At 55.8% G+C, this 23,203-nt stretch overlaps 3 protein-coding genes across 3 annotated transcripts; all 3 read right to left on the bottom strand.

The window, feature by feature from the left end:
• Positions 1–717: 717 nt before the first annotated feature.
• Positions 718–2,685, bottom strand: HOXB4 (homeobox B4; the record flags this gene model as incomplete). Its single annotated transcript, XM_080712218.1, has 2 exons — positions 718–1,404; positions 2,238–2,685. The coding sequence occupies 2 exons, from the start codon at positions 2,683–2,685 to the stop codon at positions 1,106–1,108; spliced, it is 747 nt and encodes a 248-aa protein (XP_080568344.1). The 3' UTR covers positions 718–1,105.
• A 14,263-nt stretch (positions 2,686–16,948) lies between these two features.
• On the bottom strand, positions 16,949–18,440 carry HOXB5 (homeobox B5; the record flags this gene model as incomplete). The annotated part of the gene is made up of 2 exons (XM_080713531.1): positions 16,949–17,196; positions 17,879–18,440. 2 exons carry the CDS (start codon positions 18,438–18,440, stop codon positions 16,949–16,951), a joined length of 810 nt encoding a protein of 269 aa, XP_080569657.1.
• Positions 18,441–20,988: 2,548 nt separating this feature from the next.
• On the bottom strand, positions 20,989–22,891 carry HOXB6 (homeobox B6; the record flags this gene model as incomplete). The annotated part of the gene is made up of 2 exons (XM_080713207.1): positions 22,316–22,891; positions 20,989–21,248 (listed from the first exon to the last, which is right to left on the bottom strand). The coding sequence occupies exons 1-2, from the start codon at positions 22,728–22,730 to the stop codon at positions 20,989–20,991; spliced, it is 675 nt and encodes a 224-aa protein (XP_080569333.1). The 5' UTR covers positions 22,731–22,891.
• Between the last annotated feature and the right edge of the window lie 312 nt (positions 22,892–23,203).

Here is a 23,203-nt window from a genome sequence, read left to right as displayed (position 1 = left end):
CCAGAGGGAGGGAAGTGCCCGGTTTGGAATGTCAGAAAGAGAACAGGAGAGAAGGACACACGTGACATAAAACAATAGTAATAATAATAATATTAATAATAATAATAATAATAATAATAAAAGAGGCAACAATGATAAACTATGGAAGAGGGCTTTGCCACATTGTCCTCCCTCGACAGGAGGGCCACGGCATTTTATTTCCTAGATTCAAACTCATTTTCAGTCTTAAAGAGGGCCTCTGCTGTGCGGCTCTGGATTGGCCAGAACTCAGCTGGGCCCTCACCCTGACAGCCACCGGGACCTTCTAGTGGAAGGCCCTCGGGGTGTCCCGGTCTCTCTTCTTAGAATTGATTTCCCTGTACTCCTTTCTTGCCAAGGCCTCCCCTGGGCTCCTCGCCCCCTTCCTTCTGCTTCCCCTCCATCCCCATGGTGGAAGGGGTGAGCAGTCTTTGTCCTCCATAATGGGCACGGTGGGGCAGGGAGGTTGTGTATGTGTTTGTTACCGTGGCCAAAACACTGGGCTATCTGGCAGTCAGAGGGTACTTTCGCTGGGTGTCAGGAGTGGGGGACAAAGAAAGAAAATCCAGGCTGTGTTCCAGCAGCGGCAGCAGCAGAGGCGCGGTGGCCAAGGCGGGCCTCATTTGTTAGAGTGTCGAGGTAATGGTCGCCACCGAGGCCCCGTCCTCTCCTCGGCAGAGTAAACAAGACAGATGGGCCCGGGCCTGGCGTGATTAAAGATGAACCGTGGATCCATCTTCGCCAAAGCTGAAAACGAGGAGCTGGAGCCTCCTTCTATTTCTCTTTCTGTCTTTTTCTTTCTTCCTTCTTCTTTCTTTTTCTTTTTTTTTTTTTTTTTAAGGAAGAAAGCAAGAGACTTGAATCTTCTGGTGGTGGTGGGGCCTTTCAGGGCTCCCTGTCGTCATTTCTATAAATAAAGTTCCCCTACCCCTCCTCCTCTGCGTTTATTCATATATAGATAATGTGGGGGGGAGAGCAGGTAGGTTTTCCTGGGCCCTGGCCCTGGGGGAGCCCCTCCCGCACCCCCTGCCCCCCTCTGCACTCGTGCCCACCCCGCCCCCGTGTTCACGGCTCTGGCTGGGGGGCCCTAGAGCGCGGGGGCGCCTCCATTGGGCCGGCCAGGGGGCCCTCCTGCTGCGCCCGTGGTGCCACCCGAGCGGATCTTGGTGTTGGGCAACTTGTGGTCTTTTTTCCATTTCATGCGCCGGTTCTGGAACCAGATCTTGATCTGGCGTTCGGACAGGCAGAGCGCGTGGGCGATCTCCACCCTCCGGCGCCGGGTCAGGTAGCGGTTGTAGTGAAATTCCTTCTCCAGCTCCAAGACCTGCTGGCGAGTGTAGGCGGTGCGGGAGCGTTTGGGCTCCCCGCCGGCGTAATTGGGGTTTACTGGACACACACAGAGAGAGGGAAAAAGAGAAAGTTTTATTGCCCCGAAAGGGAGGAGGGAGAGCCCTTTCTTCCAGCTAACGGCGTCTCTACCCTCCCTCTCCACCACCTCGCTCGCCTCCACCCCGCCGTCTCCCAGGAAAGGGAAGGGCGCGAGCACCAGGAAGACCTCTGAGGCTGGAGGGCTGCGCGCTCCTCCCGACTGTGGTTTGGGCGCCTGGAGAGGGCGGCGAGGGGCCTTCCTAAGGTTCTAGTCTTTTCCCCTTGGCCTGGGGCCCCAGGGTGGGAGAATCGGGGGTGGAGGCGGGAGGGGTGTTGCCCTAAACCTTTCCTCTGTTGAGTTCCCACCCTCGCCGCTCAGATTCCAAGCAGTGCCTGCCCCCCGGTTTAAAAAAAAAACAAAAAAACTTTTGCCCACTTAGCCAAGGCGCTAAGACTGGAAGAAAGGGAAAAAATAAATACTGGGAGTTGACTCAACTCACGGCTTTAAATACGGATTACTACCTCCTCCTTCTCCTCCTCCTCCCCCTTCCCACACTCCTCCCCAATTCCAACTTCACTGAGACTGTATCTCCCTGGCGGAAAAAAAAAGTCGCTGGTGAGAATGGAGGAGAGGATGGGGAACCGACTTCAAAGGCGCAGAGCCCACCAGGCCATAAAAATTTATGGGGGATGTAATTATGTGGCTCTGAAAACAAGCGACCGTAAATCTCTGGCAATGGCGAGTTTACAGCGGGGACAATTGGCTCCCCCCGGCTCCCTCCCCCACGGCTCCGAGGTCCCTTCGGTGTAAAGCGCCTGGGGTGGGAGGGAAGGGGCGCCCACGCACTCACCCGTGCTCACGTGAACTTTGCGCATCCAGGGGTAGACGACGGGCTCTTTGCACGCGGAGTGGGACGGGCTGGGGTGCGGGGGGTGCTGGGCGCAGGGAGGCGGCGGGGGGCTGCTGCTGACCGCCTCGCAGCGCTGGCCGGGCTCGGGGAGCAGGGCCCCGGCGGGTGGCGGCACCGGAGCCCGAGGGGACAGCCCGGGCGGCGGCGGGGGCGGCGGGGGCGGCGGCGGGGGCCCGGGGGCCCGGCAGGCCGCGTAGCGCTGCACGGTGCACGCGGCGCGCCGCCCGTAGCCCGCCTCGGGCTGGAAGCCGCTCTCTCGCCTCTGGCCGCCGGCGTAGTACCCCGGCGAGTGGTCGCTGGGTAGGTAATCGCCCTGTGAGTACTCCTCACACGGAGGGAACTTGGGGTCGACATAGTTTGAGTTGATCAAAAAAGAACTCATAGCCATTAATTTCTGGGAATTGCCCACAAAATACACTAAAATTTATTCCGACCCCTGACTCGTTTTCCTGTTTCCGAAAGCCCTCCTACTAACTGTCAAGTGAACAAAGTTAGGGGCCCACGTGATCCTCCGAGCCAATGGCCACCCCGCCTGCGATTCCCGGATAAGGAAATCTGCTCACCCCGACCCCACTCCAGCCAAAGAGGTTTATTTCCCCTGCTTCCCTTTCCCCTCCCCACCCACCCACCCAACGCCGGGATTTACATAGGGCTCCCGCCTGGCGACCCCCTCCTGCCCTGCCCTCCGGGAGACCCGGGAAAGGCCGGAGCCCGGGAGAAAGCCCGAGAGAGGGCGGGTCGCCACTGGAGGGCCTGTGGGGGCGCTGGGCAGGGCCGGGGTCCTGGGTCCCCTCCCGGCACAACCCCCACCCCCGTCCTGCCTCACCTCTGCCCGGCATTCTCTGCCTTCCAGGGAGTCCTAAATCCTCCCCGGGGCCAGCGGGCGTCCGCGCACCCTTCACGGTGCGGGGAGTTAGTAACTGGTGGGCTGGGGGCTCCGCCTCAAAACAGGAACCCACTGGGGGCGAGGGGCGCTAAGCTGGGGGCTTTTCTCTGCAGCCAGATGGGGAGGGGAAGGGGGTCGAGAGAGGAGGCGTGGGGAGCTGGAGGGCGGGTGTGCCAAGGGTCTTGTCAGAGATGAATGGAACCGAGGCCGGATCGATAGGAAATTCATGCACTAATTCGGGAGACTTCGCCTTCCAAATCGCGTTTAGCAGCGCTATTAGCTTGCCTGCTTTTGTCAGTCTGTCTGTCTGTCCCCCCTTCTCCTGTCCACGCCTCCTTTTGCCCCACACGGCCCAAGCTCGGAGAAATGATTTGGTTTCCCACACTTATGATGAACGCTGAAGTTAAAAAAAAAAAAAAAAACCCTGCAACTTTGGAGGGTAAAGTGAATAGCAATTTGCTAATTCCAGAACCAACCGAGCAATACAAACCGTGGCGCCAGAGTCATTCTAATTGCCGCTAATGCCGCTGCCTCGCCGGCGAATAGAAATCCTTATAGTGCTGGGGATAGAAGCCCTAGCGGTGACCCTCCAGGCCCCCCACCCACAATAACACCCTTCAGCAATCGCATATTTCCGGGACATCTTATTCTGAACCCAAACGGAAAGGCGACCTCGACATCCGTTTGAAAAGCAAATTTCCTTCGCCTGCGCGCACTGTAGACAACAGTCGTTTTTTGCACAATTTCCAATAAAGCCCCCCCCCCCGGTCCGGAATAGAAAATAGGTAGGCTTGGGGTAAGAGAATAAATTTTTAAAACATCAGCAACAACATTAACCTCTTAAGACAGATTAAAAAGGACCAAAGCTCTCAAGGGCAGGCAGGCATGGGGAGAGTTCAGGTAGATGGCTCCTCCATCTCTAACCAGTTGATGTTGGAAAAGAAAGAGAAAGGAAGGAGTCTTCTTGTGACCAGTCACTGGATTGTCCTCATTTAGAAAAAAAAAACCTATTTTTTTTTCTTCTGAAAAAAAATGAGCGTAGTGTTTATGTCAACTACATATTCCCCTAGATACGAATTTGTGACCACAAAATTCCTTACACAAATTCGGATCTACAGGGTATATACAGAAGACAGACAGATCTTCTTGGCCCAGAAATTTTCCAGTTCTCCTACTTTCTGCGCCTTCTTCGTTTGGGGTGTGGTTTGAGTGCTTTCATTTTATTTCGTTTTGTTCTAGTTTTGAGCTCTGGGAACAGAAAAAGACACGGCGGGTCCATCCTTGGGGTTACAAGGTTTTCAACTCTTGTCTTGTATTAGAAATAGAAGCAGCCGGTCAGCAAAGGGACGCGAACCTCGAGGCGCAACTCGCGCTGGTGCATGAATTATGAGATGTAAACATTAGCTAAGCACAAAAGAAGGAAGGGTCATCTGGAGGCTGCTGGAGAGTCAGAATCAGGCCCTTCTGGGTGCCCTCCAGCCCCTCCCCTCCTCCTCCCCCTAGGACTTTTATTATTTTTTAAAGAAAAAAAACAAAACCCCAATCCGTTCCTCCAATGCCCCTCACAGTCTTCAGTTTGTGATCAAACGAATATCTAGATATTTTCCAAAGCGCCTCTCAGCAAAGGGAGGAGGGAGAGGCGGCTGGGTGTGAAGGGGGTGTAATAAAAGTCCTTTTGGAAAAATTCAATGGTAAGAAGAGAGAGAAACAGCTGTAAAGAAAAATGCTGGGAGACCAAGCAGATGGGGCCCCGGATATTTAATGACGGGCAATTCCGTTTACAACCTGAGAAAAAGATCAAAGGCGTTTCATTTCCTTCCGAATGAAGGGCAATGAGGAATCATAAAAGATGCAACCAGATGATGAGTCCACCCCTCCCTGCCTCCCACAGCTCCCTGGGGGGGGTGAGAAAAAGGGGGACAATCCCTTAGAGGTGTGGAGGGGAACCCCAGCCCCCACCTCTCCAGCCCCACATGCACACACTAACCCACGACCCAGCCACCTGCTTGTGTGGACGGCAATGGAGCCCAAATGGGGAGCTGGGGTTTCTGAACCAACCTCCTCAGGCTCCCAATAACTGCTGAGTTTACCAAGCTAGGAGGGCGGAGACTGGACTGGAAGGAATGGAGGCTCAGACCGCAAAGTGGTGGCCAGGTGAGGGCAATTGCACCCAAAAGAAGTCTTCTTCCTACCCAGACCCCTAGCCATCTCCCCAAGTTTGAGAAATACTTAAATCCCTACAAAACGAGTCAGAATACTATCCATTTCATTAACAAATACAGCAGTGAACAGGAAGGACTCTCTTGAAACACCACACTCCAGAGGTCTCTCTGCCCATTCCCAGTCCTGGAACCCTGGAACCAGGTGGGCAGAAGGCAAGCCCCCATCTGCAAGCAACAAGATGCAGACACCCCAATTTTTTTTTATCCCAAATCTAGGTATTGACAGTGTTGGCCTCTAGGCCTAATTTCTAACACCAACATTGTCCTTGCTAGGCCGGACCCACACATAATGGGAGGGACAAACTATTACACAGTAGTTGTTTTATCTGACGAGTGAGGGTCCAGTAGGTAATTTCAGATCCCTATAGACACTCAAGGAGATGAAGTCTGGCCTTAGGCCCACAAAGTGCGCTGGCAGAATCCCCGCCAGCTCCTTAGCTTCACGCAGGACCTTTCTAAATCTTCTCCAAAAACCACTTAGTCCGGGGCTCCACGTCCCACTCCAACCGCCAGGCCCCTCCCCCTGCCCCATACCTCCTGTGTGCTCTACTCGCCGCCAGCTCCTGCTCCAACCCGCTGGTGTTTGGGAAGTTTGGAGGGCCGCCTGGCTGGCCGCCCGAATCCTCTGCTGCTCCACACCCCGCAAGGGATGCAGCCCAGGTGCCCAGGGCACGTCAAGAGAGAGGAATTCGAGGAAGAACCACCGCGGGTACGGCTGATCCTTGGGGCCAGGGCGCAGAGATTTTCACCTCGGTGAACTGGGAGCCGCCACCTGCACATCTCACCCAGGCGTCACACCCCCAGCCCAGTCATCCCAGCGGGTGCAGTCGCCAGGGGTGGAGGCCCGAGTTTATCAGCGACTCCCAGGATGGATTTCACCGGAGCTGGAGGCGGCCTCTCTTCTCCACACCCAGGAGAACAGCAAACCGCAAGACGCGTAATAAAAATAAGAGCCAGGAACTCGCGCGGCGGCCGAGCCACCTCGTCTGCTCCCCCGGGGTCCTTTGGCGGCTGCCAGGCCACCTTCCCTAGGCAGCCACAGGTTGCTAGCGTGACCTTTCACTGCCCAGACCCCTCCGGCGTCCAGGAATCATCCACCTTTTGTGGGCGGCTAGGAAAAAGGGACACAGCGAGAGAGAGAGAAACCGAAGGGTCCAACACCAGCGAGCCCCAGCCGGCCCGCGCACCGGCAGCAGCGCGGAAGGCCCCGAGGCCGGCGGGCAGGAGTACTCACCGGGCGGACCCGCTGGGCAGCAGCTTAGCTCGCTCTAGTCCACTATTGTGTGTCCGGAAAACCGAACCGCGGCTGCGGGCAGAGGAGTCCCAGGCCCCCTCGGAGGCCGGAACAAGAACACTTTTTTTTTTTTCTTTTGGTGTGTTTTTGTTTTGAAGCTCAAGTTTTCGTATTAATCTCATACTTTGGCAGTCTTTGTTAAACAGCTAGGCGCGTCACGAGTCTCTCGAACATTTTAATAATTTTTAGACGCCGTGACCTGAGGTTAACCCCTCTTCGGGCCTCCCCCAAGAGCAGGCAGTTCTTATAATATGCTAGTGCAGTTCGCTCGGTCATATTGAATTTTGCGCAGGTCATTACTTGGGAGAAAAATGACAGAGCAGGAATTTGATTCAGCTCATCCTCAGCAGCCCCCACTTTTTGCCAGAACCTTCTCTTCCCCCTCACCCAATCCCCACCTCAGCCCCCACCCCCGAAATAGTCCCTTTCAGATAGGATTCAGGCAACCAGCCTGCTTTGATTTTTCACAATTCCTATACTTTTGTCAACTTCGGGTCCCCTGAAAGAGACAGTGTGTGAGATTCCAGCGGAAGTCCTTTTTTGAGGCCTGAGACTGGCATTCCTTCCGAGAACTGAAAATCTGGCCCTGGGCATTTGGACCCCAGAGAGCAGGCCTGAGCCAGAGGCCCACTCTCCTGTCCTTTTCCCCTGATTGTCTGCACCAGCAGGGCCCCAACCTCACCTCACTGCAATTCTATCCACCTTATTTCCCCCTCCATGCCAGAGATACACCCATCTCTGCCCAAACTTTGGGGGCTCCAGGGCCCTAGAAGTGTCTCCTTTACCTCTTGGGATAAAGAGTGTGGTCCACAGCCCAATACATTTGGGAGACAGGAAGAACCAGTCTAGCAGGGGCTAGACTGGACTGAGAACAGGGGAGAACTGAGGACTTGGCTTCCAAAGGCTTAAATGGTCCTTTAAAAACAAAACAAAGATATTTTCACCTTTGGACTCCAATTTTTTTTTTTTTTTTTTTTTTTTTTTTTTTTTTTTAGGAAAACAGTTCTCACCTCACAAGGCAACTCCTTCACCTACTCCTCTGCAAGGAGGTCCTGAAGCAAATTAACAAGGTTTTGAACTACCAAGAGATTTTTTTAGGTTTGTCTCCCCATAATTAGAAGCCAGCAGAATGCCTACAACACACATTTCCCTTTTGCTAGCATCCAAAGGGCTTGCAGAGGTAGGTCAGGTGGCTCCCCTTCCACCCAGTTCAAGGCTCAGGCTCACTCGGAGCCTGACAGGACGCCACCACCCCACTACAGGGGGACCAGGCAAGCACTTCCCAAGGCTTTCTGGCTCGGTCCTCCATGGCAGAGGCCACTCCTCCACCATTCTGAGGCCCCTCCAGCCCAGGAACATAGGTTACTAGAATCTATTTCACGATCTCTAAATTTGTTAGCATTTTGTCCTGAAATCGAGGTTGGGGGAAAATGGGGGGCCAGAAAGAGAAGGAAACCAATTCAGGCTTTGACCTCCACCTTCTCAGGACCCTTGGAAGTCCTCCCTGGCCTGACACCCCAGAGAAACTCCCTTGAGGTCTAAGTAAAAATAGAAACCTGTTCTCTGTTGGTTTAGTTAAAAAAAAACTGGTTTAAATCGATTTGATATCAAGCCTTTTTTCTCTTCTGGCTATATTTCAAAAGCCATCTTTACAAGTACTCTCAGGTTACCGCCATTCTGGAAGGACAGACGCCCACGGTGCATCTCCTATATTAAATGCTTGGAAGAGACTCTGATGACATCTCATAATGCAACAGTCATTTAAAGACCCAAAATAGGCATATGTCCCGGTGTTATAATTACAGCGTCTCTAAGCATTTTACTTATGAGCTAAGCTTAATGCATGGATTCAAGGTTCATTTCAGGTCACCTGTTTCCACTCGTTAAAAAGGTCTCAGTGAAGCCATTCAGTATTTTTCCTTTGAATTTCTCCTCCCTCCTCCAAATAGGAAGAGAGAGGGAGAGCCAGAATGAACATCAAAATGGAGATTGGAGAGAGAGTGAGAGAACTAACAAACTAACCACCCTTCATCATCCTAGTTCTTAAGCCTAGCACCGGGAAAGGGATGGGAGTGTAGAAAGCCTCTGGGGCAGCCCACACACCTCGCCTGTATTCCCAGTACTTGGGAGGCTGAGAGAGGAGGTTAGCAGGTTCAAGGCCAGCCTCAGCCTCTTAGACCTTGTTTCAAAATAAAAATAATGAAAAGGACTGGAGGTGTGTGGCTTGGATGTAGAGTGCCCCTGGGTTCAATCCCCAGTATTGAAGAAAAAGAATGAAGAAAGAAAGAAAGAAAGAAAGAGAAAAAAAGGAAAAATAAACCAGGTTTGGTGGTACTTGCCTGTAATCCCAGTACTTGGGAGGCTGAGACAGGAGGATGGCAGGTTGGTGACCAGTCTCAGCAAGTCAGCAAGACTGTCAGCAACCTAACAAGACCCTGTCTCAAAACAAAAATATAAAAAAGAAAGGGTGTGGATTCGATGATCCCCAGCACGCAAGAAAGGGGAGGGGGGAGAAAACGCCTCTGACGCTGATTTGTGGTTTTGAACTCGTTGCCTGGACCCAAGCCTGGGGGTCAGGGGTCCTTGAAGACTGGCATGGGTGAGGGGTGGAAGACTGGGCAATTTGCCCCTTTGAGGGCAAGCAGGGTGGAGCTGCTACTGGTGAGAATCAATCCTTCGCCTTGGAAGCCTTCTTTGGCCCTGCCAAATGTCCTGCAAGGACGTGTGGGTAATTGGATTTTTTAAAATGTGTGCGGCTGGGTAAGTTTTAATTAAATTTTATGTGGTGACTCAAAGGTTATCTTTGGGAGAGAAGATTGCCACGCCCTGGAGCGATCTCTCTTCTGCAGCTCCCCACCGACACCCTAGCAGTTGTTACCGAAGGGCGTCTGCCTTCCTCAGTTTCTCCTTTCCCCAGACATCTGCCGCTCCTCTGCCCATTTCCCGCCCCCAGGTCTCCCAGCACACTCGCCTTCCTTACCTCCAGCATCCCTCATCCCCCGGCTCTCTCTTCTCTCTTCACACACAGCCCCCTCCCCCTCTCCCACCCCGCCCCCATCGCTAGACGCCTCCGCCGCCCGGCTCGCGCCTGTTGTAAACTTTTGACCCTCCAACTTTGCGACCCCTCCGGCAATAACACTGGCCTCACCACCCAGGGTCTCATTCTGTTGGCTGGCTGCAGAAACCCAAACGCAAAACCCTTCCGTGCCCCTCCCCCTTCTCCACCGAGCCCCCACCCACCCCTCCGCGGCTGCCTAAGGGCCTTAGACCTGGAGAATGGGAGTATTTGGTTATTAAATATCCCCAGGGGGGGGGTAGGTAAGCAGACCCCACTTCCTGCATTTTTAGCGATCTCTTCAGTTGGGATGCGGGGAGGGGCTTTGGGCCACGCACCCTTTTTCATTCTTCTCCCCAGAGTGGGGCGAGGCGCCTTTGGGGAACAGCAGAATGGGCTGACCTGGAGAAGGGTATTTCTGGGGCGAAGAATGGAAGGAGCTTGGAGCAGCGTGTCCTGGGGAGCGGAGGGCACCACTCAGCCTGAAAGGGTGGAGGGAGAGCTGTGTCTCAACAATGCGAGGCCGGGCGGGCCCGGGGCCACCTCGCAGCGGCCGTCCTCTGGCGCCGCGGAGGCCCCAGCCTGGCTGTGAACTTGGTCTAAGGCGGACTCTACTGGCAGCTCGGGGATGTTACAGCCTCTGCCGCTCGCCCGCGCGGCGGAGGTGCCGGCGACCCCGCGAGCTTTCGGTTTCCCTTCCGCCCAAATAGCACCTCCCAGGCCCCCATCTGTGGCCAGGAATGGTTTCCTTTCTCTTTTCCTAGGGGCCCCTGAGAGTCTGAAAACCGGAGAGAGGGAGAGGGAGAGAGAAGCCCCTCGGATTTATCCCTTTGGTGCTTTCAAATCTTCCAAGAGAAGACTCCCCACAAATACGCTGGCACTTTCTCTCCACCTGTCTGTCCCTAGCTGCTCGCCACCGGGCCGTCCTGTGGCGAGGAGATCGGCCCGCAGCCTGCAGCTCCTCTCCTCCCTACACGGCCCCCACCGGGCTCCAAGGTCAGGGCGCCCTGCGAGCGAAGCCGCCGGGGCCCGCAGACGAGCCGCAGCGCCTGAGCTCAGCCCAGGCCTGAGCTACCCGGCTGGGAGCCTTTTCCAGGGAGGAGAAGGTACACAGGATGCGGTAGAGAGTGCATTTCCCTCTCCCAGAAGAAACTGACACCGAGAGAGCCAGATGGGAGATGCCTAAAGTACTACAGGGAAAGGGGGAAAGAGAGGAAGATTAAAAGTTTAGAAGGAGCTGCTATTTGGATCCTACAGGTTCCCGAATTGCTCAAAATCCGATTCTTTTTCAGTCCCCTAAATTCCCCCGCTTCCCCTTAGATCCAGCCCGGAATCCAGGTTTCAGTTAATTTGCCAAAAGAAAGGAGGAGCGATCCTCCGAAACCTGTCAGCGTGCGCCGCCGGCCCGGCCCGCGGCGGCAGAGGTGGCGGCGGTGTGACCGGCGACACTTAATGTATGCGGCAGCGACTGGGAGCCCCAAGTAGGCCGGCGCTACGGCCCCCGTCTGCTGACCTCTGCGTGATCCCGGACTCTATGAATTATTGATGAGATATGAGCGTTGATTTCCCCTTTCAGGATGCAAACTCCATTATATTGTTAAAATGGCGATTTAATCGTTGAGAATAGCTTCGGTGTGGGTTTTCCCCCCAACTCATCTGCGTCTTCTTCCTTTTCATTTAACTCTCTTAATTAAATCCTCTAACAGATTTTAATCACTTTTTGGAAGGAGGGACAGGGAGAAGGGGAAGGCCGTAACATCCTTACTACCGACAACGACAAAACAGGGCAAAAATAAAACAAAGCCCAAAGTCACCAAAAGCTTCTACCTTTGGGAAGTTGAAAGGAAGGTGGGGAGGGGGTGCCAGCCCCTCTAGAAAGGTCACTTGGGAACTTCTACCAGAGACAGACTGCCAGGGCTGGAGAGACCGCCTCTGACAAGGATGAGCTGGTGAGGGTCTGCAGGAGCCCCCCTTGGGAGGTGTCTAATTCCACCCCCAGGAGACTTGCCTGGAGTCCCAGGTCTAGAGATAAGTCCACAGACTTTGAGCCTGGGGAGGACCAAAGAATTCTTGTGGGGAGCAGCTCTCCCATCTGGATACAGGGGCACTTAGGGAGAAATGCCCATTCTCCTTAAGGAAGCCCCCCCATTTCTCCCCTCCCCTCCCCCAACAGCTCGGTTTCCAGGCGATGTCTGGGTTAATTACTATGGATATGTAACAGTGCTACAGTAATCGATAAAATATCGCTGTGGGCAGATCCCAGCCTCAAAATTCGATTACTCTGAGAAACTCCCAAAACGGGGAAGGGTGACCAGTGGCCTGTCTACTAATAAAAGAGGGGAGCCAGTTCTTGCCTAAACCTGTTCCCCAAGCTTGGCCAGGTCAGTCCCAAACTGGGAAACCCAGGCAGGGAGAGCTGTATTGGGAAGGGACTGAGTTTGGAGGATTTTGCTGAGTGGGCTATCTTCCTCTTTGGTCTGAATTCTTAGCTTCCGCCCCAGCATCCAGATCCCGGGGATAAAGGAACCAGGAGGGGAAAGGCGCTTCCTCTTGGGTCTCCTGCGTCCTGCCCTCCCAGCCTTCAGTGAACAACTTCTTGCAGCCAGGGAAGGGTTAAGTGTCCCCACCACAGTTATGGAGAGGAAGCCGATGAAATATGGGCACTTGGAACTCCAGGCCCGGCTGGCTTTCCTGTTTACACTTCTTTATCCTCCCGCCCCGCAGCCACAGAGAAACAAAACAAAACAAAACGCAACCAAATAAGACAAAACAAAATATCTAAATCCAATTGTCCACTGAGTGGTGGCCAGGCCAGCCTCAGAGCAAAGGGGAACTGCAGACTAGTCTCTGGCTGCCACCTCCTGGGGCCTTTCCCAGGTTGCGGATTTGCTGAGAGGGTGCTGGCTTGTAGCTCAGAAGATTGAGGCCTGGGTTGGCAGGGGCAAGGAAGGTAAGTAAGAGGAAGGAGAGAGAGAGAGAGAGAGAGAGAGAGAGAGAGAGAGAGAGAGAGAGAGAGAGCATTTCTAGAGAGGGACAGGAGAAGAAAGCTCTGCTTTGGGACAGAGAGAGAGAGAGAGAGCTTTGCCACCGAAACCTCTCTGTACGTTTCTCATTCCTCATGGGTCACTGTGAAAGCCCAATGAGCAGAAAAGGAAAGCCCAGCCGAGGCTCCTTTCGAAGAATTGGCTTTAGAGCCAGAGGACATCCTCCAAGGGTCTGCTCACTGAGGCGGGAGTGAGCACCCCTGCCCAGCGCTGCTCTTTGCCACTCTGGGAAATCTGTCTAGATATCCCCAGCAGATATCCTTGAGCCACGAACATCACACACTCCATCAGAGTTTGTAGAACTGATGTGGGGGGGGATAGAATAAATAAAAATCTTCAGGGGCAAGCCTGGTTGTCTGTGGCTTCAGGCTTCTGGAGAAGGCTGCCGGGCAGGAAGCTAGAATGAGGCCAGGCGTCCAGCACAGAAAGAATGGGGTTGCTCTGGAAGCCCCAGGTTGGACTCTGCCTGTTCCTTACAATCTCCTTCTGCGTCTCTTTCAACTCCTTGCCTTGAATGGAGTGAAAGCCATGACTCCAAAAACATTCATATTTTAAATAAAGCTGGAAATCCTTTCAGAGCTGACCAGCAGCTCCTTTCCAAGGGATACAACTGTCCATCATTCTTGGGAGATGGGTCTTTATCAACAAGGCGAGGACCCCCAGTTGCCCGTCCTTTGAAGCGCTCTCACAGCCTGCTAAGGGTCTCTTTAAGTGAGACATGGGTCTGGAATGGCGGGTTCAGAAAACAGAGGAATCTTGTGCCCCCCCCCCCACTATCCCAATGATCAGAAGCCCTTCCAGATGCCACAGTCCAATCCTAGGGACTCTCCAGGGCAGTTAGTGAGCTGAGTCAAGAGGTGGTGGGCTAGGAAGAGCAGGAGTGGCAGAGTGGTTGGCCCTAGAGATTTTAAACTGGGGGCCGATTTGGTGAAGGAGCCTCTGGCTTTTAGGAAAAGGGTGAGTTTTCCTTAGAAAATTAAGGGCTCCTGGGTGGCAGACCTGAAGTCCCTCCAGTTTGTGGAGCCACAAAACAAAGAAGCCATCGAGGGTCTGGTGGGGGGTGGAGGGAAGAAGAGGAAAGAAGAAAAAGGAAACCGTACCTTTCCATTTTTTTTCTCCCAGGCCCTGCATCTTTTTGCTGCCCCCCCCACAGAGTTGGGGTCCCTGACCAGGCAGATTTTTATTTGTGGAGGTCTTTCCAAGGATTTACTTAAATACCTCACTCCTCCAGGCTGGGGCAGAAGCTCCTCTCCTCCCCACCTCCTGGATAAGAATTAGGTTTGGGATTGGAGGAGATCACCCTCTCCGTAGGTCTGCCTGCTCCCCATTCTGACCCTCGGGATCCTTCTTGGAGCCTAGCAGAAGAACCAACAGGCTGAATTTAGGGCCAGAGCTCTGAGCTCCCCATCCTGGATAACACTGACGAGGCCATGGAGAACAGAGGGGCTAACTTTTGTGGGGTCCAAAGACTCAAAAGCCAGAGAGTGGCCAGGGCAGAGTGGGCGACAGCGGCCGCTCACGCTCACGGGTACTCTTCTCAGAAGTATCCAGATAAAAGTGCCCAGCGGCACGTCCCCACACACCTCTGACAAATGAATGTCATAAAGTTTCTTTCCTGGGGAGATACTTGTCTAAATATAGCCAGCAGTGAAATGGCCCCCCACAACAGGCCCTCCTTCTAGCCGTACACACCACTCCTTCTTTCTCCCTAAATTTACAAGGGCCCTGAAGGAACGGGGATCCCACACAACCCCTTTTCCCCACAAAGCTCAACCTTCCTGCAAATAAAAACCGGGCGCACCTTTGAAGGCTGGAGGCTTTTGGAACTGAGCGCACCCCCCTCTAGGCACCCAGTTTCTCAGAACTGGGGACAAAAACAGGCTAAATTTCCCCCACATCCACTCTACAGCCCTGCTGGAAGCCAGAGTTCCTTCCTTCCCCCAGCCCCAGCCCCAAAATTGCGCGGGGAGAAGCGAAAGCTGGAGGCGACTTACTGCGGAGTGCTGGGCCTGGCTGCCGCCACCGCCTCCTGGGCTGGTCCGGCTCGCTGCTCTAGGCTGGGAGAGCGCTCACCTACCTCTGCCCCCTTCCCCACCACAGCGAGCAGTTAAAGTGTCACTTAACATTCTGGAGAATGTGAAATATACCGCACGGTGTCAACTCCCCAAAACCATAAAACTAACTTTATGGACCTCACGTGACTTTCTCGAGCCAGTGAGGGGTATCTGTCTGACTTCTCGGCGATTTTTACGATCTAACTTCGAGATAAAACCCCTATCCATTTGACATCTAAATGTCATAGCGACTTTTGGGATAGTTTGCTATCGGCAAAGGGGGACAAAGTCAAGGGGTGAAGGGGAAGGAGGGTCCAGTAGAGCCTCCCGGACCCTCGACTGCCTCCTCACCAGCTCCCCCTCCCCCCAGGTCCTGTAAGAAGTTGGGCCCAGCTGGAAGGGATTGACCGGGTAAGTGGCCAGACTTGACTCTTGCTGCTCAGGGTGGAAGACTGACTTGGATGGAGGAGGCCTGGGCCCTGGCCCCGGCCCCAGGCTGGAGGGGGAACAAGAGATGTTTCAGGAGGGACCCCCAACTCCTAACCAGGAGGGAAGGTCAGTTGGGCCTCTAGAGACAAGAAGCCCTGCAAAGCTATAGAGAAGGCCGAGGGTGAGAGGAAACCTTTGAAATGGAGCTGATTTTTCCTTTTCTTTTCTTTTTTTCTTTTTTCTTTTTTTCCTTTTTTGCCTCCGTGGGTGGCAGAGCTAAACTGGGATCTGGAGCCCAGGACAAGACAGAGGACAGGCCTCTCCTATCTCCCCAAAGCCAGGAGCCTCCTACTCAGGACTTAGGCCTGAATTGCTGTCCCTAGAGAGCTTTCCAGAAGCCTTCCTGGACAGCTGGTGAGAGGCCAAAATGGAGTCCACATGCAGCTCCTGGGCTTCCCAGTCCCCCAGGCATGCAGGCCTGCCCCCTTGCCCAAGCCAGGGGCTTAGGTGACTGAGAAAGGCTATTGGCAAGCATCCTGGCCTCCATTCCTTCTACCCTCTGTTGATGGAGAATGGGCCTCAGGGATGCCCCATGATGGGAGAGGCAAACCTCCCTCCCTGGAGAAAAGACAAGTGGAAGGGGCCTTGGAGTAAGGGAAACATTTATTTGACTTCAAGGAAAGCTACAAACAAATACCAAAAGCGAATCACTGGCACAGGCCTGGCAGAGACAGATATCACACACAGCACAGCATCCACTCGCTTCACTACAAATGGTCTTGGAAGCGAAATGTGTAGGGAGGAAGAGATGGGTCTGGCCCAGGTTATCCCCATATTTACAAGATTAGGCCCCCCTCGCCAGACCCATGGATTCACAGAGAAATACACGAGACGTTTTACACTGAGTATTATTTCGGTTTCCGTACACTCCCAGACCAGGCCTTGCGGGGCCTACCAGGCAGCAGGAACTTAAATCTCACTGTTTCCCTCTCCCCTTTCGCAACATCACCCCTTTGGTCCCCCCTGGCCTCTTCCCAGCCCAGGACCAAACCACTGAGAGACTTGGGCCCCAGGAGTGAGGAGGGAGGAGAGGGAAGGTAAAAGGAGACACAATCCTGGACTCCATCTCTGCATCTCTGAGGCCAGCTCAGCTGGGCCCGGGGGCTGTCACACTACCCCACCTCAATCGCCGCCCCTTGGAGGAGTTTCCAGCTGAAACTCCAAATACAGTGACCATCCTTTTTATAAATAAGTTAGAACACAGATTGGGGAAGGGAGAGTTCACATTAAACATGCGAATTTCTTTTTTTTTTTTTCTCTTTTTCTTTTTCTTTCCTGGGGGAAGGAGTGCAGTCACAGACACGAACATTCAGAAACACTGGCGGATTGGGGGCGAGCAGAGGGGAGAAGGGGACCATGGAGGGACAATAAGAATTATTATTATTATTATTATTATTAACAATAATAACAAGATAACCAGTCCAGGAGAGAGAGAGAGAGAGCGCCACAGGAAGACCTAAGACCAAACGAAAATAACACAAGGCCGGTGCGAGGCAGGCTCGTGGGAACCGGTCCCCAGCGGGCAGCGGCAGCGCGGGGAGGATTGGAAGGGCGGAGGGTGGGGGTGGCGCGGGCTCCTGGGCCGCCCAGGGCTCCTCCCGGCGGGCTCAGGGCTGGAAGGCGCTGCCGGCTGTAGCCAGGCTCATACTTTTCAGTTTGTTATCTTTCTTCCACTTCATGCGTCGGTTCTGGAACCAGATCTTGATCTGGCGCTCAGACAGGCAGAGCGCGTGGGCGATCTCGATGCGCCGCCGCCGGGTTAGGTAGCGGTTGAAATGGAACTCCTTCTCCAGCTCCAGGGTCTGGTAGCGGGTGTACGCGGTCCGGGCCCGCTTCCCATCCGGCCCGGTCATGTCTAGAGTGGAGAGAGCAGAGCGGCGAGGCCACGTTATTCCGGTTGCAGGAGGGGGCCCTGGGTGGGAGGGGGCGGGGAGCAGGACCCAGGCGTCCCCGGCACCCAGCTCACCGCAGCTCGGTCCTCCCTACACCAGATGCCCGCACCCAGCCTCGACCTCCGCACCCCCCTTCTCCTGCAGTCCCCCACTTTTGCTGGCCGCGACTGCGCCCGGCTTTGTCTCTGGCTATCTCCCAGGGCCTCACCCTCCGCCGGGCTCCGGCGGCCGCTTGCCCCGGGAGGGAGGCGAGCGGCTGCACTTTCGCCCTAGAAAGCTCCTTTTACTGTCAGCCCCTCTTTTGCTGGCGCTAGGCTCAAATTTTAAGAGGGTAAACCGCAGGACCCTTCCCCACATTACAGAAACCTCATCCTCCATCCTAAAGCTAGTAGTGGCTGGGCGGATAAAACCCAAGCCGAGCCTGGGAAACAAATTATTTAAAATATTTAGCAAAGGACCTTGGTTGGCTCTGACCACGGAGCTATGAGGACCTTCTTAGCGACTTCAAGCCCCTTGGAAAAAAAAAATAAATCTATAATTGAGGAAAAGCCCAGCTCTCCTCGCTCCACCCTCCCCAAACACAGAGAAGGAAAGCCGAGAAGACAAAAAAAAGAGAGAGAGAGAGACGGAGAGACCGAGAATTACCGTGGCTGATGTGAAGCTTCCTCATCCAGGGGAATATCTGCGGAGCCTGTCCCTCGGGCGCGGCCGTGGAGGTGGCCATGGGTTCTGGCTGCGCCCGAGCTAGGCTTGGGCTGCTTAGCTGGCTCCCGGCTTCCTCGGGCTCGGAGGAAGCGCTGGCCTCGTCTATTTCGGTGAAATTGGCGCTGGAGCTGGCCGGGGTCGCCTGGTCGGAGGGGGACGAAGCCGAGGGCTTGGCGCCGTGGCTGTCGCCGTTGGTGCAGGGAAGGGACTCGGGCGAGGGCAGGGAGCAGCTCGACGCCGCCTGCCTGAAGCGGGGCTCCTGGGCGGGCGCGGGGAAGGCGCGCGAGCTCTCGCCCACCGCCCCAAAGTGGCCGGAGGAAGCCGAGGAGCGGTTGACGCTGAGGTCCATTCCATTGTAATTGTAGCCGTAAGAGCCGGTGTGCATGGCAGCGGGATCCCTGTAAGAGCCGCTCAGAGAGCTGCCACTGCCATAATTTAGCAACTGATAGTCCGGGCCATTTGGATAACGCCCCGAGAAGGAGTTTACAAAGTAGGAGCTCATTTGGGTGATTTTGGAGGGCTTGATTTGTGGATCGTGGTCGTTATAACCCTGTGCTTCACGATTTATGATGTATTAATGAATTATAGCGATGCACTGTACTTCGTTTTGCTGTGTATGCGGCCAAATATGGGGGGGCTGGAAGGGGGATGGGGGGGCGTTAGGGAATCACGTGCTTTTGTTGACCAGTCGTAAATTCTCGCTGATGACCTCAAGAGGTAATTCATGCTCTATGGTTACAAATAATGACGATCCGAGAATCGTTAGGGCCGATTCAATGCGAGGCTCGGAGAGAGGGGGAAAGAGGAGAAGGGGGAGAAGCCGGGAGAAGGTTGGCGCCGGCCTCTGAGCTGAGCGCGCCACCTCCCGGCGGCCGGCGGGAGCGCGGGCGGCAGACCGCCATGGCGGCGCGGCAGCCTCGCTGCGGGGCCCGGCTGCCGCGGCCGGGAAAGAAGCCCGGGCCGGGCTCAGCCGCGCGCTCGAGCCTTTTAGAGGAGGGGCCGGGGCCTTGTACTCACTTTCTTGGGGGTGACGTTAGCCTTTCTGTTTGTGCCCTTCTGTCTGTCATTGAACACTATTTTTATTATTTTAACTCTGGGTGAAATTATCCAAAATTGAGCTTCTTGTCCCTTACTCGGGTTTTGCAAGTTGGGGGAGGAAACGGGGGAGAAGGGTTGGAAGTTGTATGTGAGACGCAATTATTATCACGAACTCAGCCCCCACCAGCTTCCTGGAGGGGCTGCGGGGGCCAGTCCACCGCCTTCTCGGGCTGGGCTGGAGGCATGAGAAGCAGGAAAGCTTTCCCTTCTCCTAGGCCCGTTGGAAGTTTGGAATCCTCCATATCTCCCCATCCTCCTTAACCCGCGGAATAGCAGAGCAGGCAGGACAGAGACCCCCAGAAGACAAACACGGCTGGGGCTCTGGGGCCTAGATGGCAGTGGCCACCGCCTGGGTGGATTGGGTTTGGGCGATAGCATATGTCTGAGAGTTCGGGGTTAAAGCGGGACCCCTTGACTCCCAGCCAGATGTCGGTTAGGTTATTGCATTCCGAGGCCCCTCGATGGTGGCTGGCAGTTTGAGAATTTGCCCACCGGCCTATCGCAGTCCCTGGGAAGGGGTCCGGAGCACGGGCGGCCCCTTGCTGAGCAAGATGGGCGGCCAGAGACTGCCGCAGCTGGGCCCCTTCTGCCAGGCGGCTGTTTTCTTTAAAAATAAAAAGGGGGGAGAGGGAGGAGAAATAAAGGAAAGGAAAACAATGTCTGCAGCTCTCTGCCTGGGTGAGGATGTAAGTGGAGAAAGAGCCATTTTGGGGTAAGGATGAGAACAAACGCCCTATCACCTGGCTGCCTGCCCTCCAGTCTAGAGGAAAGTCCTGCCTTTCACCTCACGCCTGCCTGCAGCTTCACATTCCCCACTTGTCAGTGGACCCCCACTCCAGGTGGAGAGGGCTGCCTGGAGCCTTCAACCGAGCAGCCCAGAGATGCCCAATGGCCCTATATTTTCAGTTTCCAGAGTCGCAGGCCAAGGGCCAAGGCCGGCAGAGTGGGCGGTCCAAAGGCTAGGGGACTTGGCCAGCAGAGAGACACCGCAGAAGCACCCAGACCCGCCCAGCTCGGCCTCTGCAGGGGCTTTGAGCTAGGGGGCCCTCAGTAGCGACCCTCCTGTAGCAGCCCAACGAGGAAAGGCTAATAAATAAGAGAGAAAGGGCCCCCCTCCATTCTCTCAAGTCTGAGCCTTAGCATCCTCGAGGCAGTGCCGGGGCCTGGGAGGACCGATCTTTCCAGCCCCTATCTGGGCAGTAACTTCCGAGAGTTTAGTCCCCGCGGCTGGCAAGGCCCCGGGGCGGACTAGAGCTCGGGCCTCTGATGGCGAGTTCTTGCTCTGGGAACGTGGGTAGCTAGGGGTGGGGAGGGGAAAAATTGTCAGGGGAGGCTTGGAGGTGACTGAGCGGCGAGTTTTCATGTCTTTATTATTATTTGATCATCATTATTAATAATATTAATATTATTACCGAAGTATTTCACGTCCAGAGCTAAGACAAGACTACAAACACAACACATAGAAAATTAATAAAATAGAACTTTGTTTTCTTCTGAGGCTCCTCTTCTTACTTCTAGGTAGTATGTGCTCCTTCCAGTGGCTTTGGGGAGGGGGGTAGGAGAAACGACAAGTCTGGGGTCAGGGAGTCTTCGAGGCCCCTGCTGAGGGACCCGCGAATCTACCATTGAACCGTGCACAGGGGGACTGGGACGAAATGAGACGCGACACCGACCAGAGCATTTTCGCTCTGTTTCCAGGAAACACGGAGTGAGTCCGATCCTCGGTTCTCGCCGGGGAGCCTGGCCCGGCCTAGGCGGGCTCCTGGGGGAGGGGGAGGCGCTGGGGGGCCGGGCGGGCTCCGCGGGCGGCCGGGCGAGCGCTCTGCGGGCGGGGGCTCCGGGGGCCCGGGGCTGGCGGCGGCTGCCCGGGCTCCCAGCTCCCGCCCGCAGAGCCTCCGCCCGGCCGCGCCCGCACAGGCCTCTCCCCTCGCTCCCCTCCCTTTCCAGCACCTTCACTCGGCTGGTTTTTCTTCCTCCTCCTCCGCACTGAGCTGAGACGCACTAAGCAGTTTGTTCTCCTTTTTCCACTTCATGCGCCGGTTCTGGAACCAGATCTTGATCTGCCGCTCGGTCAGGCACAGGGCGTGCGCGATCTCGATGCGCCGCCGCCGGGTCAGGTAGCGGTTGTAGTGAAATTCCTTCTCCAGCTCCAGGGTCTGGTAGCGCGTGTAGGTCTGGCGGCCTCGCCGGCCGCTGGGTCCGAAGGAGGAACCTGTTACGCAGAGTGCAGACGCTGAGGCCTGGGGTCGCTGGGCCCAACACCCCTCCCCCGCCCGACCCCCAAACGCGGACTGCAGCCGGTCCCGGAAGGCCCGAGGCTCTCCCCCTTCCCCGCCGCTCTCCCCGCTCCTCCAGCGCCCCCTCTAGACTCCCTGCCGGACTCCCAGGCCCGAGCTGGCAGTCTAGACTTTAGGTGGGGGAGGGGAGGGGCAGTTCGAGCTCCCACCGGAGCCTAGGGGAGGGGCTGGCCAGGTGTGTCTTTTCCTCCTACATCTATTCTGGCCCTTTCTTTCCATCCATCTGGCTCCCCCCACCCCGGGCCCACCCAAATGATAGATTCTGGCCCTTAATCCGTAATGACGTGGATCGATTCCTAGTCCGCATTAAGGGCTCCTCACTTTCGTGTCCCGCTAATGGACATCATTTGGGACTTAGGGCCGACGAATAATCTAACGTGAGACCCAGGCGCCTGTCTCTCCCTTGCTCCCCCTCCTCCTGTCCCTCTCTCCCCCACCCCCGTCTTATTTTCCCTCCCTCTCCTGACTACCATCCTTTTCCCGGTCCTCATCACTTCTCAGCCACCCCCACCACCACCCCCAGGGAAACACAGTCCCGGACAGACTCAACTCTCCCTGCCGGCGTCACGACGCCCCCACCTCCAGAATGACGCACTCGCTTTTTAATGGAGCGGTCTTTGGGGGGGGGCTTGATGAGGGCGAGGGGGGTCACGCTCAGGGAGCCGGGGAGAGCCAAGGCGGTGCCTGCGACCCCTGCCCCTTCCCCTGACCCGGGGTCCCGGCTCGGGCCCGCGCTCCCTCCCGGAGAGCCCACTCACTCCCCGGGCGCCCAGTGCAACTGGGACTTGGCAAACTTTGCAACTCCGCCGGCGGCCCGGAGGACGGCGAGGGAGACCCCGTGCGGGCGCCCAGTCTTCCCTCTGTCCCCTAACTGAGGCGCCCACCCAGCACCCCTGGGAGAAGCGGGGGAGGGACTCGGGCTACCTCTGTCTCCCGGGTGGGGGCCGCGAGGGACGTGGCGAGGGCCGAAAGTCTCACTCACTGTTGCACGAATTCATCCGTTGCATCCACGGGTACACGGGCGTGGAGCACTTCTGCTCCTCCGCCTCGCCGAACACGCCCTTGTCCTGCGCGCAGTCCGGCTTCCGCGGCTCGGGGTGGAACGGGGGCGGCTCGTCGGCGCCCGCCAGCGCGCAGGCCGACTCCTTCTCGCGGTAGAAGGCCGGCGCCGGCCCGTAGTCGCAGGGCGCCGCTCGGCCGTAGCCGCCGGCGGCCGGAGGGTAGTAGGAGGAGGCCGCAAAGCCCTTGTCCTGGCCCGGCCCCGGCCCGTAGGGCGCGGGGTAGTGCCTCAGCGGGTCCGCATAGCCCGACGAGTAGAGCGGCAGCTGGCCCAGGAAGGACTCCTGCCCGCTGGCCAGAGTGACCGGGAAGGTGGAGTTCACGAAATAGGAACTCATTGGGAGGGGAGGCGCGCGCGGCCGCTGCTGCTCCGCCGGGTTTATGATTTGTTGTGTTTTATAGTCCGAGCGCCGCGCCTATTAGTAGTATATCCGAGATTGGGTTTTAGCTGAGGGGGGATGGCGAGGTGCCAGTGAGGGCCAGAAGGAAATACAACCATCTGATCCAACACTGACCAATGGCTGAGGCAGGAATTGTCAAATAGCACCCAGGAGGAGCGCAGCCCGCACGAGGGACCCGCGCACAAACCTATCAACCTTTTCCCCCCTCTCCTTCTCTCTCTTTTCTCTCTCCCCAACAACACAAGGCGCGCGGCGCGTCCTGTTCCACCTACGTAGGATCTGCGAAAGACGCGTCTGTGCCTTAGAGGGAGGAGGGAGCACTTGGGCTGAGACCACCCCACTCCTCAGTGATTAAATAAATATATCCCTCCCCCCAACCCCACGCAGGATAGGAAAAAGTTAATTGTGTT

Source organism: Muscardinus avellanarius, assembly GCF_963383645.1.
Source record: "Muscardinus avellanarius genome assembly, chromosome: 16".
Lineage (NCBI taxonomy): Eukaryota > Metazoa > Chordata > Mammalia > Rodentia > Gliridae > Muscardinus > Muscardinus avellanarius.
The sequence above is the reverse complement of the archived record's forward strand: the minus strand, read 5'-3'. Positions and strand labels throughout refer to the sequence as shown.